The sequence below is a fragment of the Meriones unguiculatus genome, chromosome 17, assembly GCF_030254825.1.
Source record: "Meriones unguiculatus strain TT.TT164.6M chromosome 17, Bangor_MerUng_6.1, whole genome shotgun sequence".
NCBI lineage: Eukaryota > Metazoa > Chordata > Mammalia > Rodentia > Muridae > Meriones > Meriones unguiculatus.
The window spans coordinates 89,415,493-89,430,685 of record NC_083364.1 but is presented as its reverse complement, the minus strand read 5'-3'; the positions used below and the strand labels follow the sequence as shown (position 1 = coordinate 89,430,685).

The following is a 15,193-nucleotide window of genomic DNA, read 5'->3' as shown; positions in this document are numbered from 1 at the left end:
GCCCCCATCCTTTGTATTAGCAGCCCATGTCTTAACCTTTTAAGATGTCTATCCAGTCCCCCCTTTTTTCTTTTCTTTTTTTTCTGTTTAATTTTTCAAGACAGGGTTTCTTTATGTAGCCCTGGTTGTCCTGAAACTAGACTGTAGACCAGGCTGACCTTGAACTCACGGAGATCTCCTGTCTCTGCCTCCTGAGTGCTGTGATTAAAGGTGTGTGCCACTACTAGCCAGCCCTACTTTTTCTTTATGAAAATATCTGATAAATTTTTTGGGCAGGGAATGGCATCACTCTCAAGCCTACTGAGTTGTGTCCAGCTTCCAGCAGCTCTTGCTTATTACTTCAGTGGCTTTCAAGACTTGCTGAACCTGAGGACTGACAGGATTTCTTGGCCTGCTTGCCTGCAAAGTGCTGTTGTCCCTTGCAGACCTTTTGTCTTCAGTATTTTAAAAATTTCTTCTAAAATGAAAGAAACAAAGGTAAAATTCAATTAAATCATTTGATGATATGCATGATCACCAAGCAATAAACACCTTGAATTCCTCTGATTAAATAATGAATGTCTGCTAACTTAAGCTTGGAATTCAGAGAGGTGGGACACAGCTTTAATATGCTCTGAGGGTCAGACCTCAAAAGGCCTGGTTTGTACAGCTAGCCCACCAGACTGCATAGAATAACTGTTTCATGTTATTATAGCAAACAATCAAGTTTTTAGCTGGTTGGTGCCAATCTCTACCATATATCCTTTCTGGAAGAGGTCAATGAAAATTTTGACAAAATGAATCCTGACAATGCCCAGAGAAGTGTCAATCAGTTTACTTTTGTTGAAAATAAAATCTGGGGCTGGAGAAATGACTCAGTGTGGTTAAGAACATTTATGTCTCTTGCAGAGGACCTGGATTCAAGTCCCAGCACCTACATGACAGCTCACAACCATCTCTATGATTACCCAGGGGATCCAATGCTTTCTTCTGGCCTTCTTAGGCTCCTGCACACACATGGTACATATAAGCCCAGGCATACACACAAAAACACATTAAAGAACAAACAAACAAAACAAAGGAAAAATCTTAGTTTAAAAAAAAAAAACACCTCAGACTGAACTAAGAACAGAGTACCAAATAACTCTGTCCCGCACAAAGAATTGACTGTATCTTTATTAGTTGACCAAAAGGATTCCGCAGACCAACTTGCCCAATAAACCCTGCAGGCCATTGCCAAATCTATGGTTTACCCTATCAGACCATATTGCTGAAGACCCCACACTCTAGAAACCTAGCTGGTCCTGGACTGCAAGCTTCACCTCGCTGCTAGTGCTCATGGTGCTGGAAGCTCTTATACGTACTACTGGGGGAAAAAGTAATCAGTCTCCATTCATCAAGCTATGAGTCCTTTTAACTCCAGCAGTGGCCTGCCTTCACGATGTTCCCAGGTGTAGATGTTATAGGAGTAACCAACTTCTCTATTATTGTTGGAACCCACGCTGAGGGTGAATTCTTAGATGTCAGAGATTATATATGAGTATTAGTTTATGAATGACAGAAAACTGCCCTGTCCCAAGAAGACAAGTTTTTAAACCAGTTTTTAAACATTTTACCTCTTAAAAGTCTCCTCTTTCAATATCAACTTCTGGCTATATTACCTGTTGTGAGTGATTAAGTTGCTCAACATCCCAGGCTAGTTTATAAGTTACTTAGTTAGGGTCTTCTACACTTAAGCTTTTGTTGTCAGCAAAATAAAGAGTTAACGAGAAGCTGTCTTTTTATTACCTGGATGGTTTTCTTTGATGGTCACTAAGAAGAAGAGCCCTCTTGGGGAGAGGAGTTCTGAAGCCAGTGGGAAGAGCCTGTCCATGACTTCCCGGCCATTCCTGCCGCCGGCCCAAGCTGCTTCTATTCCATGACTTCCTACCTGCCACCAATCACAGAGACTTTTGATTCAGGTTTGAGATTGCAAATTTTTTGACATTAAAACATCACCAAAACAAATCACACGAATGTACCTTGGCTTTTGAATCTCACTCTGCCAAACTCCTGAAGTCCTTATGCTATGAAGAACTTTTAATCACCCAACAAATACAACAGCATGCTGGGCAAATGGGCACACCTGCAATTTCTGTACTTAGAAGTGAGAAGGCTGGCTGCAATTTCAAGACCAACCTGAGCTACATGGTGAGACCCTGTCTCAAAAATCCAAGGGACAGAATATAGCTCAGCGTCAGAGCCCGTTTGGCATGCATGGGCCCCTGAGTTAAATCCAAACCACAGGAATATTGTGAAGAGATCAATGCAAATTAAGTTCAATGCTGACACACTGTGTTCTTATTTCTTACCGTGGCCTTTACCCATACTTGATGTTAGTTTTATATATGATCATGCTTTTTGTTTTTAGTAACTTAATAATGGCATGTTTCGCAATTTAAAATAAGTCCTTGTATTACAATCAAACTTAATTTTACAATGCAAAAAAAGTATGTATACCTGCTTGTAAGGGCAGGTTTTTCTATTTTGCTTGTCTGCCTTTCCCCTATCCTCAGCAATTTTGTTTTCAACAGAGGTTCAGAATGTAAGACTGTTCCACATTCTTCCCTGCCTCTCTTTTTGTGCAGGTGATGTCATGAGTAGCATGTATGTGTGTGGAGGCATGTGCAGATCAGACATAATCCATGCCTTCTACCTTGTGGGGCGTGGGGGTCTCTCCTGTTCACCACTGCCTATACCAGGCCAGCTGCTGTGTGGGCTTACCACCATGCCACAGGTCTGCTGGGATTACAGATGCACTGCTGCATGTCTTTTACATGGGTTCAGAGGATACTAACTTGAGTCTTCACTTTCACAAGCATCTCATCCACTCAATCACAACCCCAGGCCCATCACTCAACATCTCAAGGAAATCTCATTTCCTCTGGTATAGTTCTAACTCATTATGTTGCTACAGTACCTTACTAAAAGGATGTATCTTATTTAGCTGGTGTCTGACATTTGCTATGTCTATTTTCTTTGAATCTAATTCTGATTATTCCCAGACCTATTGCCCATTCTCAATACGGTTTTTCACAATCTCATTAGGAGATCTGTTAATTCTACTTTTACATCAGAATTTTCTTTCCGGAGACCTCCTTTTCCTGATTTCCTCTGCTTTTCTTCTGGGCAAGCTCCTCCTGCTCAGTACACCCATCTCTGTTCATGCCATCATTTTGTAGGAACTTGTCTGGCTATATCAACAAGGGTCAGTCCCTATCAGGCCTCACACTGATCCTATGATAAGATTCCAGGCTACTGCATCTCATTTATCTGCTTCTAACTGAAGATGACTTCAGGAATGCCTGACAGCAGCCCAACCCTGAGGCCAAAGCAGAGAGGATTCCACTTCAGAAGGCTGCAGGCACATGATAGTGGCCTTCTGACTGCTTGCTCCCTGGGCCATCGAGTGGGTCCACTCTTGTTCCTTAGAGACCACACATACAACCCACAGCACTTGATTTTTTTGTTTCTGAATGTGACAGTGAGTACAGCCACAGATTTGTAAGGCTCCAATGCTTATTTATGTCTTCTGGATGTCATCTCTAAGTCTTTGTATTTTTAACCTTTGTGATTGCTTTTACTTTGCCTTTATACTTTATGGGCTGTAATCATTGTTTCGTTTCCAGACCACTGCTTTTTTATTTTGCTAGATTAAAACGAAAACAAAACTAAGTGTGTGCACACACATGTGCACATGCTCATAAAAATCAAAGGAAAATTTGGGGAGTGAGTTTTCTTCTACCATGTGGGTTCTGGGTTACAACTCAGGTCTTGGTGGTAAGCATCTTTCTTTACCTGCTGAGGAATCTTGCCTGGCTTGTGTCTTGATCCCATCTAATAGTTCAGCTCTGGGAATTAAGGCACCAGATCTCCTAAGACATTGCCTAAGAGCTTGGTCTTTGTATCTCAACAGACATAAGGCTCAGGAGACACACCTGAGTCTTAGTGTTTCAACTAGAAATACAATGAGGCTCCAAGCGGGCCTCACAACTGTTTCTCTACTGCCTGGCTTTCTCAGGATGAACTGAAACCATAACCATGAGTTAGCCCTTCTTGCTACAGACACAGTCATTATAAATAGAAATGTAGTAAGCTTCTGTCCATTTCAGTTTTTATCTTATTGAGCGGTTTGTTTTTGTTTAGAGATAGGGTCTCACTTCGTAGCCCTGGCTAGCCTGGAACTGAGATCTGCCTGTTTTTGCCTCCTGAGTGTTAGGGGATTAAAGGCGTGCACCACCACACCCAGCTACTGAACAATTTTTAAGGATTTAAATTATTGGACTGAAACATTCTTAAAAATTAGATTTATTGTGTGTAGGTGTGTGGGTATACATGTGGTCAGAGGACAGTTGTTGGGGGACTTTCTACCATGTGGATCTTGGGGATAAGGTTCACAGGCAAGCACCTTTACCCACTTAGCCATCTGTGCCTGGATTGAACCATTTTTATTACAGGGTTCATTTTCATAGCTTTTTCTTGCGCTTGAAGTTTATGTATTAGAAACAATCTATTGCTATGCCGATGGCATTTGGAGGTAGTTTGATTAGGGTTAGAGAGATCATGAGGACCATGATGGGTTGGTGCCATATTAAAAGGGAGAAGAGAATGTCTGCTCATTCTCACCATGTGATGCCTCTGTCATAACACAGCAGAAAGGCCTTTGCCAGAGCCACACACTCTGGGCTTGGTCTCCTCAGCCTCCAGACTGTGATAAATATATATATTAGTTACCCAAGGTGTGGTATTTTATTAAAGGAGCAGTAAGCAGAATATAAGACACTGTAGTGCTGTTCCCTTTTTGACTGACTTCCGGCTCCTCAGTTCATGTGAGCACAGCGGGGGCAGTCATAAGAGGCAAATGGAAGCCTTTCATCTTAGAGTGGAAATGAACATAATATTTACCAGCTTTGTCAGAGAAAAATCACCAAAGAATACAACAAGCACACTTAAAGAAAAGCTAGTGTTCGTCTGTTACTATGTTCTTTCACCTTCTAGGAGAACGATGATATGGCTTACCTCCTCACTGTGGAGATTCTAAAATACATGAATATCTATTCTTTCCCTATGGAAGATCAGGATTGGCTAGACACTTAATTTCTGATAATGTAATGGGATGACACCCAAGACTTTGAGAAGGAAATTGCTGGTGAATTTATAGTTGATTAGAAGTATTTTTAAAAACTGCTTTGTAAATGTGTTATTTACAGTAATGGGTCAGCTTAAACACTATGGTCTGATCAGGCTGAGAATTCTGACTAGACAGGTTACACTTTGTACTTCCATCAGTATTTGTTTTCTTCTCTGTCACTTACAGTATCTGTTGACAACGTATGTATAGTGAGAGGAGCGTTGTTAGCAGCCATAATCAAAGTCGGATGAAGTTCATTTTTTCTCCGAAAACAGCTGGAAACAGTGATTAGCCTCTGCTGTGGGTCTTACCTCTTCGGGCAGAGTCACTACATAGGGGGGGTTGAACACCAGCAGATCCACTCTCCCCTTCAATCTGGGCAGCAAGCCTTGGACCTGAATGCAGCAACAATACAGTTAAACTGAATTCTGATTTAAGTAATAAATAAGTCTTTACAATTACTCTCTGGCATGTTTTCAGGAGGGAAAGTACTTACAGACAGAAATATTTAATTTTCTCATGCAGACGTAGTTACATGAACTTAAGCTAAAAATCAGCAGAGGTAAGAGCAAACATGCTGAATATGGCATCTACTCAACAGCAGACATGTTTACACGCTGCCTTCACTTTTAGAAGCTATGAGGTGGGCTTTGATTCTATGAAATGTATTTCCGGTAGATCTGTGAAGAGCTAGACAGATATCTCTGATAACTTACACAATGATCTCCTGTAACTAAGAAACTCATGCACGCGAGTGCGCGTGTGCGTGTGTGTGTGTGTGTGTGTGATAGAAAGCTACGAATAAAGCTACTTCTTTTTCAGCCACACCATCTGAACACTAGACATATATTGCACTGGGTTATGAACACTGAGCATATATTATGAAGTGATATCTGAGAATTTTCCAATCCAGATTTATATACTCAATCCCATTTTATTATCCTGATAAGCCTGTTAAGTTATAATTCAAAAAGAATTCCTAAGACCTGTCTTTAAAAATTACTTGAAGTAATTCTTTTTCTGCTTCTTTAAAAATTGTAAGATTTATTTATTGATTTTAAGTATATGAGGGCTATGTCTGCATGAATGCCTGCAGGCTAGAGGAGGACATCAGATCCCATTATACAGGGCTGTCAGACACCATGTGGGTGCTGGGAACTGAACTCAGGACCTCTGTAAGAGCTGCCAGTGCTCTTAACTGCTGAGCCATCTCTCCAGATCCTTTTCTGCTTATTTAAAAAGGAAAACAATAATTATTCTTTGAAATAATTTTGATGTAATTTTGCCTGCAAACCAAAAGATGATTTATCTGTTCCTCCAACAGTGCAAGAACTGGTTGGTGTGGTGGGTATATGCATGCATGCACACTCGCACATACAAAACTTCATTTTCAAGCCCAGAAAGAAATTAATTTCCAGCCTTTACTCCCAGCAGTCAGAGAGGCAGAGGCAGGTGGATCCTATGAGTTCAAGGCCAGTCTGGTCTACAAAGCAAAAAAGCTACCCAGAGAAACCTTGTCTTAAAAAAATAAAAATAAAATAAAATAAATAAATAAAACAAAAAGAACCCAAAACAACAACAAACACTCTAAAATATAATTTTCCAGAAATGCTAGATAAGGAAAATAGAGAAGCTTTTGCTTTGTAACTCACAGTGTTTTGTACTATCCAGCTATCCAGAAATAATTGCAGACTGGATTTTGTAAAAAAAAAAAAAGGAACGTTCAAAATGTTGAACCAGAAACTTCTGACATCAAAATAGATTTAAATAAAAAGTAACCAAGGACTAAATGTCTATTACATCTCTAGGCATCTCTAGCCAGGCCTGGCCAGTTCCCTGCCTTAACATCTCCAAGAACTGAAAAATAAGTAAGTGAAAGAGGCCCTGGCAATGGTGAATACATGCAGCAAAACACAGACTTCATTTGCACTAGGGACACTTAGGGTGGCCCTCACATTAAATACAAGTCAGAAGTGTCTGCTTCTCTTGCATGAAGCACATGAACAGGGAGGACAGATGTTCCGCCAATAGATGACAGTGAGACAGGACAACAGTGAAAAGATAACGAAGGACTGTCAGCATCTTCCTTAGCACCATACAATTCAGAGTAACTGACACTTTTTTTTTTTTCCGAGATGGAGTTTCTCTGTTTTAGCTCTGGCTAAAGTGTAACTCATTCTGTAGATCAGGCTGGCCTCAAATTCAGAGATCTACCTGCCTCTATCTCCCTAGTGCTGGGATAAAGGCCTGCACCACTATTGTCTGGAGTGATTGTATGTTTTAACAATGTAAGGAGATACATAATATGTATTTTTAAAGACTGTATTCTAAAAATGAAGAACAATGACAATTCTGAAAGGAGTTACACTATGTAGCCCAGGCTAGTCTCAAACTTGAAATCCATCTGATGCTCTTGAGTACCAGGATTATAGGAATGAGCCACCATATCCAGCTGGTCACTACTTTTTAAACATGTAAGCTCAAATAAGGAATTTTTCTATGATAGCTGTAACAATCCCTTAATGTAAAAATTCAAACAATCTTTGAATATAAAAGAGTTTGTAAATTGACTGTAATAGTTCTGTTGAAGCCTGTCAAAATTTAATTCAGGGCCAAACTTTAACTACTAAGGAGTTAACTCCAACATGGAGAACTTCAGTCACATCCCTGAGCTGCTATGTGGTTTCTAGAGCTGGACAGGAGACCCAGGCTATAACCCTAGAGATATTTTTATTAACACTGTAGTATTCAAAGACACCTCCATTTCCATATCTGTCTCAAAAATAGTCAGGGTTTGTTCTGCCTGGTTTACTGGTCTATCAAAACCCAGGCGTAATGTTCTTTACAGACACTGGGGAGACATGAAGCTCTACATCACCATGCGAGGTTTTGTTGATATGAAAAGAATTTCTTGTCTGTTGGGGTCAATTCTAGATGCTAAGTCTTCTGTACACGTGAAACATTAGTAAAGTTGCCTGTCCTCGTCAGGGCTAGAACAATGCTGGTCACCAATCCCAGAGAGCTGGGTGTAACACTGCATGGCAGCAAGTCCAGAACTTGGGAGAGTAAGGCAGAGGATCAGAGTCACTCTTAATTCAAAGAGAGTTCAAAGCTACCTTTGCCTTTTTTAGACTTTTATATTCTCCACCCCCACCCCAGAAAAGCAGCACAGAAAGCATTCTGTTTCTTATGCCCACCTGTAGCATGCTATTTTGAGTTTTGACAATGAACAGCATTTCACTGTTGTAACTAAAAATACCACAAATCTGAAATTATTCCACAGGACCTATGAGTAACTGAAACTTAAATGATATCATCCGAATTTCTTAAAGCAATGAAAGGCTGAAGAGATGCACAGAGGTTGAGAGCACTGGCTGCTCCTACAGAGGATCAAGGTTCAAAACTCCCAGCACCGATACTGTGACGAACAGCCATCTGTAACTCCAGTCCCAACAGATCCAATGCCCTCTTCTGGCCTCTGTGGGCACTGGAGAAATGTGGTGCAGAGACATACATGAAGAGCAAACTACATACACATACACTTAAAACTTTCTCAAAAATTATAAAAACAAAACAATGAAGTAGGGATGTAGTGATCTACATCTGGAGACAGGAGAAGCTACAATTAAAGGTCATCTACAGTTACACTGAAAATTTAAGACAGACTGGGATACAGAGAACTGTCTGAGTGAATGACCATCTGAGTGAATGAATGAATGAATGAATGAATGAATAACTAGCAGTGGTTCTAAAGCTATCATTTATTTTGCCTGTCCCAGGACCTGTATTCCTTGTTTCTGCTTACATATCCTTGTTTGATGGGACTGTGGTGGTTTGAGTGGGCCTGGCACCCTAGGCTCATATGGCCTCGGAGGAGGTATACCATTGGAGGTGCTTTTTCAATTTGGAAGTTTCAAAAGCCCATGCCAGGTCCTGTCCTGCCACACCCCTACTTCCTTTCCCTCCTTCTCTCTCTTATCCTAGCTCCCTCTTCCTTCCTCACAGCAATAGGAAAGTGACTAAGACATGGATATTGTATCTCCTTTCATTCTCAACTCAAGCTTGGGTAGGATCTATGTGGAACGGGGTTGGGGGACTATGACCCAGGTCAAAGCCACTCTTCAAACGCCAGTCCTGAGACACATGACCCAAACAACTCTCGTTCCAAGATTTCTGCTGAGATACTCCTTCCCATGGGGAGTTGCTAATAAGACTCAGAAATGCAAACATCCTGTTACTATAAGGGTGTTAGACTGCCAAAGATACACCAGAGAAACTCAGAGCTAAGAAAGAAAAAAAAAAATGTGTGACATCATCCAGGCTCTTGCACTAGCTGTGCATACGCTTTTTAAGTTTAACCCAGTATGAACTGGATACAAAATCACATTTTGCCCTGTTTATGGTCAGAAGTTAATTACTCTCTGGATGCATACCTGTAACTCCAGCATTTATCTAATACCAAATGGTCGGGCCTGAAAACATACATACAGTAACTTTATACAGACTGAGCAGGTTATATTTAGGAGTATACATATATATGACATATATGTGTGTGCATGTATGTGCACATATATGTATATATGCACATATATATATGTGCACATACACTAATCTTTTCATTAGTTGTTGTATATGCATGGAACAACTAATGAAAAGAAGAGGCCATAAATTTGAAAGAGAGCACAGAGGGGCATATGGGAAGGTTTGAAAAAAGGAAAGGGCAGGTCCCGCCTCTGAGAAAAAGGTATTGGACGGGTCTGATGCTCTTTGGGTGGATGACACCTAAATGAACATCGGTACAAAGTCCCAATTTATTTCTAATATCAGAGATCAGACCTCTACTCTTGCCTGATGCGTCTAAAACAAAAAGGGGGAACTGTAGAGAGCTGCGGAATGCTATGCCTTAAAGATGGAGCTGGTTTCCGCCTTCCACCTTCCCGATGGTGAGTGCTCTCTGTCACGAACAACTCCACATTTGGCTAAGGCCGAGGATCTGGCTTGCTTCCATGTATGTGGACCTATCTGCATTGCCCCCGTGGCACGCCTGGGTTGGCTACCCAGAGGCTATTTAAGCTGTGGGCTGGCTTTCCCCGGGGTCCGAGGATTGTTCAATGTTCCTGAATAAACTGCATTGAGAAAAAAAAAAAAAAAAAAAAAAGAAAAAAGGAAAGGGAAGGGGGAAATTATGTAATTATAATAGAATCTTAAAAAAAAAAAAAGAGAAAATTTTTATTAAAAATAAAAACAAGGGGCTGGAGAGATGGGTCAGAGTTTAATAGCACTGACTGTTCTTCCAAAGGTCCTGAATGCCAATTGCCAGCAACCACATGATGGCTCACAATCATCTATAAGAAGATCTGGTGACCCCTTCTGGCACGAAGATGTACATGCAGTCAGAGCACTGTACGCATAGTAAATAAAAATCTTTAAAAAAAATAAGAACAAAAAAGTTCAAGGTCATCTTTAGTTATATAATAAGTTTGAGGCTAGCCTGGGCTACATGAGATTTTGTCTCATAAAAAAAAATTACCAAAGATTATTTGCATCAAAACTTATTGATCTTCAATTAACTGAAAAGAAATCGATTACTACTGAACAAGGATTAAAGCTCACCAAATCTGTAATTACTGGCTGAATGTGAACTCTGTTACAGCGTGCTGTCTCTAACGTACATGCGGCTGCCTCAGGATTGATATCAGTGCACCTATAAACAGGAAAAAAAAAGATCAGGATAATGTATGGACACAAATCCATTACTGAGTGGATGCTTTGCTAACTCTACCTTGCACAGAAAAAAAAAAAAATCAGGATGTTTTTATAATGGCAAAGGAAAAGAGAACAAAGGCTTGTTATACTGATGACAAGTGTTGCTAACAAATCTGTTCACTCATCTGAAGGAATTTATTTTAGTATGGCTTAAGCAGCCTGCAAAATGAAAACTGGAAGAAATTACTGATTAGAAACTGCTACACAAAATACATGGACAATAACAAGCTGAAGAAGGCACATTTGTTTTGTTGTGGCAAAATCTTCTGATGACTGTTTCCTAGCTCTTATATTCTCAAGTTCTTTGCAAGGAAACTTAACTTTCTATCTATTTTCTGACAAACTGTTTACCTGAAAATGATTCAAAGTAGAGATAACTTAAAGTTATGTTGCTTCTAAAATCACACAGGATGAAACAGTGAACATGAAATTATAACTTGGGGCAAGCATAATTTGTGACGAGTCCTTACTGAAACACTGTGAAAGATATACTGTCTACTTTAAGTACTTCACCCAAGCTGCCACAGTCATGATGACCTATGATGTGTGGAAGGGCATCACATACTCACATGTACAAGGCCTGAGGACCTATCATGGAGGCGAGGAATGCAGACACCACACCAGACCCTGCTCCTACTTCAAGGCATATTTCCACTCTGACAACAACAACAACAAAATATTTGTTTCATTCCTATGAAGATATTTTTCATGGAGGGTAATTCTTATTCTATATTGTATTTTCCCAGCACCATCATTCACTTGCAAATATATAGGAAATATATGTATAAGGGATATATAAGGGAAATTTACAGTTTTTGACAACCATTTGGTGCTTGTTGCATAGCTCAAACCTGGTAAATGTTAAGGGGTATAACAGATTGACAGTCACCTTGAAGTATCTGAATAAATCGGCAGCATATGCTAGGGGTAAAAGCCCTTCTCCTACCTAGACAGATGCAGAACTGAGACCTCTCTATTGAATACTAATGTGGGCAAGTACCTCAGTGTCTGATCTTAGAGCACCAATAGTCTTGGCTTTCTAAACTTAAAAATCTTTGTTATTTTTCAATAAATTTATTTCCATGGTGCACTATACATGGATACATGGATACCAAAGCACTACTTAATTTTCATGACTGACTGGCCTGATGATAGTTAACCGGAATCTCTGGCACTTAACTTTTCAAACAACTACTCAAGGAGGAGCTACAGGATTTTTCAATTTAGGACCAGCCACATTATCTGACATTACTGGGTCATATTAAAGCTTGTGAATCTTACCAGGTGGCTTCTTTTTAGAAATAACCATTTCAGACCCATAAATAATTAGAATTCCAAGCCTCTGTAACAAGGTCAGCTCCGTTACAGCATGCTCTGCAATGCAATTTGTAGCTGTAAATCTTTCTGGGCTACACTGGGCATACACATTACAACCCACCATTCCACAGATTTTCCAGTAAACCTAAATCCTCCACCGTCTACGATGAAAGACTCTCTTTAAGAGCATTTTAAAAGTAGAAAAATATGACAAAGCTTAAGAGGGGTAAACACGGCTATTTCGTTCTAGAGAAACCCAGTTCAAATCTTGACCATTAAGCCAATGACCCAAATTCTTTCAGCAAACTGTTTCATTAGATTTTGTGTTTATGTGTTGGGATGACACATACAGCATTACAACTGAAAGTCCAAGAACAACCTGTAGTTTCTCTCCTTCTACCGTAAGGCCCTGAGGACTGAACTCATGTCCCCAAGGCTGACAGCAAAGGCTTTTACCAGCTGAGCCGTCTTGCCGCTCTAAATTCAAATTCACTAAAAAATTAACATGTGGGCATTTATTACTTTTGTCTTTAAAGGTTATGGCCAATAGGGGAGTGAAGATCCTGCAGGCGGATGCATTTAACTATGTAAATCTTTCATAATAGTTCTGACCAAATGCAACTAAGTTTCTAACAATTCGATTGAAAATTCAGTTTCTCGATTGCAGTAACATTTCATGCGCTCGCAGGGCTAACGGCTGTTCCTTGGGTACGTTGGGAGGGTTTATCTCTACTCCATCATTTGTGTCCTTCCGTTGCCAAAGGTTGCTATTTATGCACTACGGGGTTAAAATAACCCTACGCGACATTTAAGTGTTTACTAAAAATCTTAACATTGAGACATCTAGTCTCTGGTCGCGACACTAGGGTGCTTTCCAGGGCGTGCTTACTCTTTAGATTAACAGCTGAAAGGCACGGCAGGGTGACCTTCAGCCTCGTGAGACACCTGCCCGCGCACTAAGGTCTCCGCACGCGGGAAACTCCTCCTCAACCCTGCTCGGCAGACCGTCACCAGAAGGTGGGCCGAACACTACTTCCGGAGAAGGGCGGCAGAGCTTCCGGCTTCCGCCTCTAGGACACCCGCTCTCTCCCGCTGCGGCGCGCACCCTCTCCGCACCCTGCTAGCTCCGCCGCCGCCGCCTCGAGCGCGTCCAGCAGCAGGAACGTGTCCTCCGCGGGCTCGTACACGTCGCTGAAGGCTCCGCGACCCACGTGTCCATACAACGGCGTGGGGAGGCTCGGCGCCGCCATCTTCCTTTTCCGCGTCTCACCGGCCTGCATTAAGTGCGCACGCGCCGGGCGCGCGCATGCGCTTTGGCCTGACGCTGGGGCGGAGTTTGGGGTGAAAGTGTTTTGTGTCAAGGCAGCAGTGTAGCAGATTATCTTGGAACTCTTAAGTAGTTAAATATTGTGTAACCACCAACATCAGATTTGATCTTATGAACATCCTATGTTTATTTTTATCAACTACGCTTATTTTGACCATCCTCGGTTACTTTTTTTACTAAGGTGACTACTAATGCCTTTTGGAAATTTTCTTCCACTTTTAACTTCTAAGGACTTGCAAAAATACCTATTCCTACAGGTCGCTCGCTGACCTCCATAGGTATGGCGGCATAAGTGCACACACATGCAAAAAAAAAAAAAAACACCATTTTTTAAAGTGCCATTAGAAGGTACTACTATTAACAAAATGTAACTAATAAAAATAAAATTAAAAAAAAAGAAGGTACTACTGTTATTTTCACATTCATCCTTAAAATAACTTTCAAGTACAAGAAATAAAACGAAATGGCCGTTCTTTCTGCATTCAAGTTACCACATTTTGTGGCCTGAATTTTTTTTAAAGATTTATTTTTACGAATGTGAATGTTTTACTTGCATTTGTGTTGTGGGCTATGGGTGTGCAGTTCCTGCAGAGGCCAGGAGAAGGGGTCAGATCCTCTGGAACTGGAGGTACAGACAATGGTGAGTTGCCATGTGTTTAGGAAGCGCACCTAGGTCCTCTGGAAGAGCAGCCAGTGCTCTTAACTTGCTATATATTTCTAGTTCCTTTTTTTTTTTTAAGGTTTCAGGTTTTTTTTTTTTTAACTTTCTTTATGTGGATTATTGTTTTGCTTTTGTATATGTGCGTGCAACCATGTGAGTTCCTGGTGCTGGAGTAAGTCAGAAAAGGCTTCTAATCCCTTGGAACGAAAGTTATGGATGATTGTGAACCTGAGAACAAAGGGTCCTTAACTTCATGGAGAAGCAGAGAATTTAAAAGATGTGTATTGTATGCACATGAGTGTATGGACGTGCTTGCCCGTGTTCATGCATGCAGAGGTTAGGGGAGGATGTTGGTTGTTGTGCTGGGATCAGACCTAGGTCGTCTGCAAGCACAGACAGTGTGCTTGACCACTGAGTCATCTCTCCATGACCCATGTGGGTTCTGGGAATCAGAACTGGGTCATCTGCAAGATCAATTAAGAAAACACACATTTACTTTAATTTCATGTGAATGGGGGTTTGCCTGCATGTGTGGCTGTGCACTTTGCACGTTCAGGGCCCAGGAAGCCTGAAAAGGGTGTTGGACCCTCTGAAACTGAAATTACAGACAGTTGTTAGCCCCACTGGGTGGTGGAAGATGAACTAGGGACCTTTTCAGGAGCAACCAAATACTCTTAACTTTGGAGATATCTCTCCCACCCCTGACCTGAATTTCTTGGTAACGTCTTATGGATAATGGTGTATAATCATTTGACTGATTCTTTTATACTTTCGCATTCATATATTCATAAGTATAAAGTTTTGGTAAAATGTATTTTTAAAAGTGTATAGCTAGTAAAAGGTTGCATATGTTGTTTTTCAATTTCTTTTTCACTCAAAAATTTAAAACTTAAAGTGTTTTTTTTAGTGTTTTTGTTTGTTAATGTATATATGTATGTGTGTGGATGTATTCCATGTGTGTAAGGGTGCCCGA

At 40.7% G+C, this 15,193-nt stretch overlaps 1 protein-coding gene across 2 annotated transcripts; it reads right to left on the bottom strand.

Annotated features, from left to right (window-relative positions):
- Nucleotides 1–65: 65 nt before the first annotated feature.
- N6amt1 (N-6 adenine-specific DNA methyltransferase 1) lies at nt 66–13,522 on the bottom strand. Of its 2 annotated transcripts, XM_021648011.2 has the most exons (6): nt 13,349–13,522; nt 11,485–11,571; nt 10,763–10,853; nt 5,461–5,544; nt 1,768–1,909; nt 66–457 (listed from the first exon to the last, which is right to left on the bottom strand). In XM_021648011.2, the coding sequence occupies exons 1-6, from the start codon at nt 13,510–13,512 to the stop codon at nt 351–353; spliced, it is 675 nt and encodes a 224-aa protein (XP_021503686.2). In that variant the 5' UTR covers nt 13,513–13,522; the 3' UTR covers nt 66–350. The 2 variants fall into 2 exon arrangements, with proteins under 2 accessions (XP_021503686.2, XP_060226666.1); XM_060370683.1 differs by lacking the exon at nt 11,485–11,571.
- Between the last annotated feature and the right edge of the window lie 1,671 nt (nt 13,523–15,193).

What these genes read in the sequence shown, in the direction of transcription:
- N6amt1 (XM_021648011.2), bottom strand. Translation starts at nt 13,512, where the DNA reads ATGCAGGCCGGTGAGACGCGGAAAAGGAAGATGGCGGCGCCGAGCCTC. An exon ending in GGTCCTCAGGCCTTGTACAT is followed by an intron (nt 10,854 to 11,484) that starts GTGAGTATGTGA and finishes TCCTGTTTATAG; the next exon opens with GTGCACTGATATCAATCCTG. An exon ending in CATCAAAGAAAACCATCCAG is followed by an intron (nt 458 to 1,767) that starts GTAATAAAAAGA and finishes CTTTCATTTTAG; the next exon opens with AAGAAATTTTTAAAATACTG.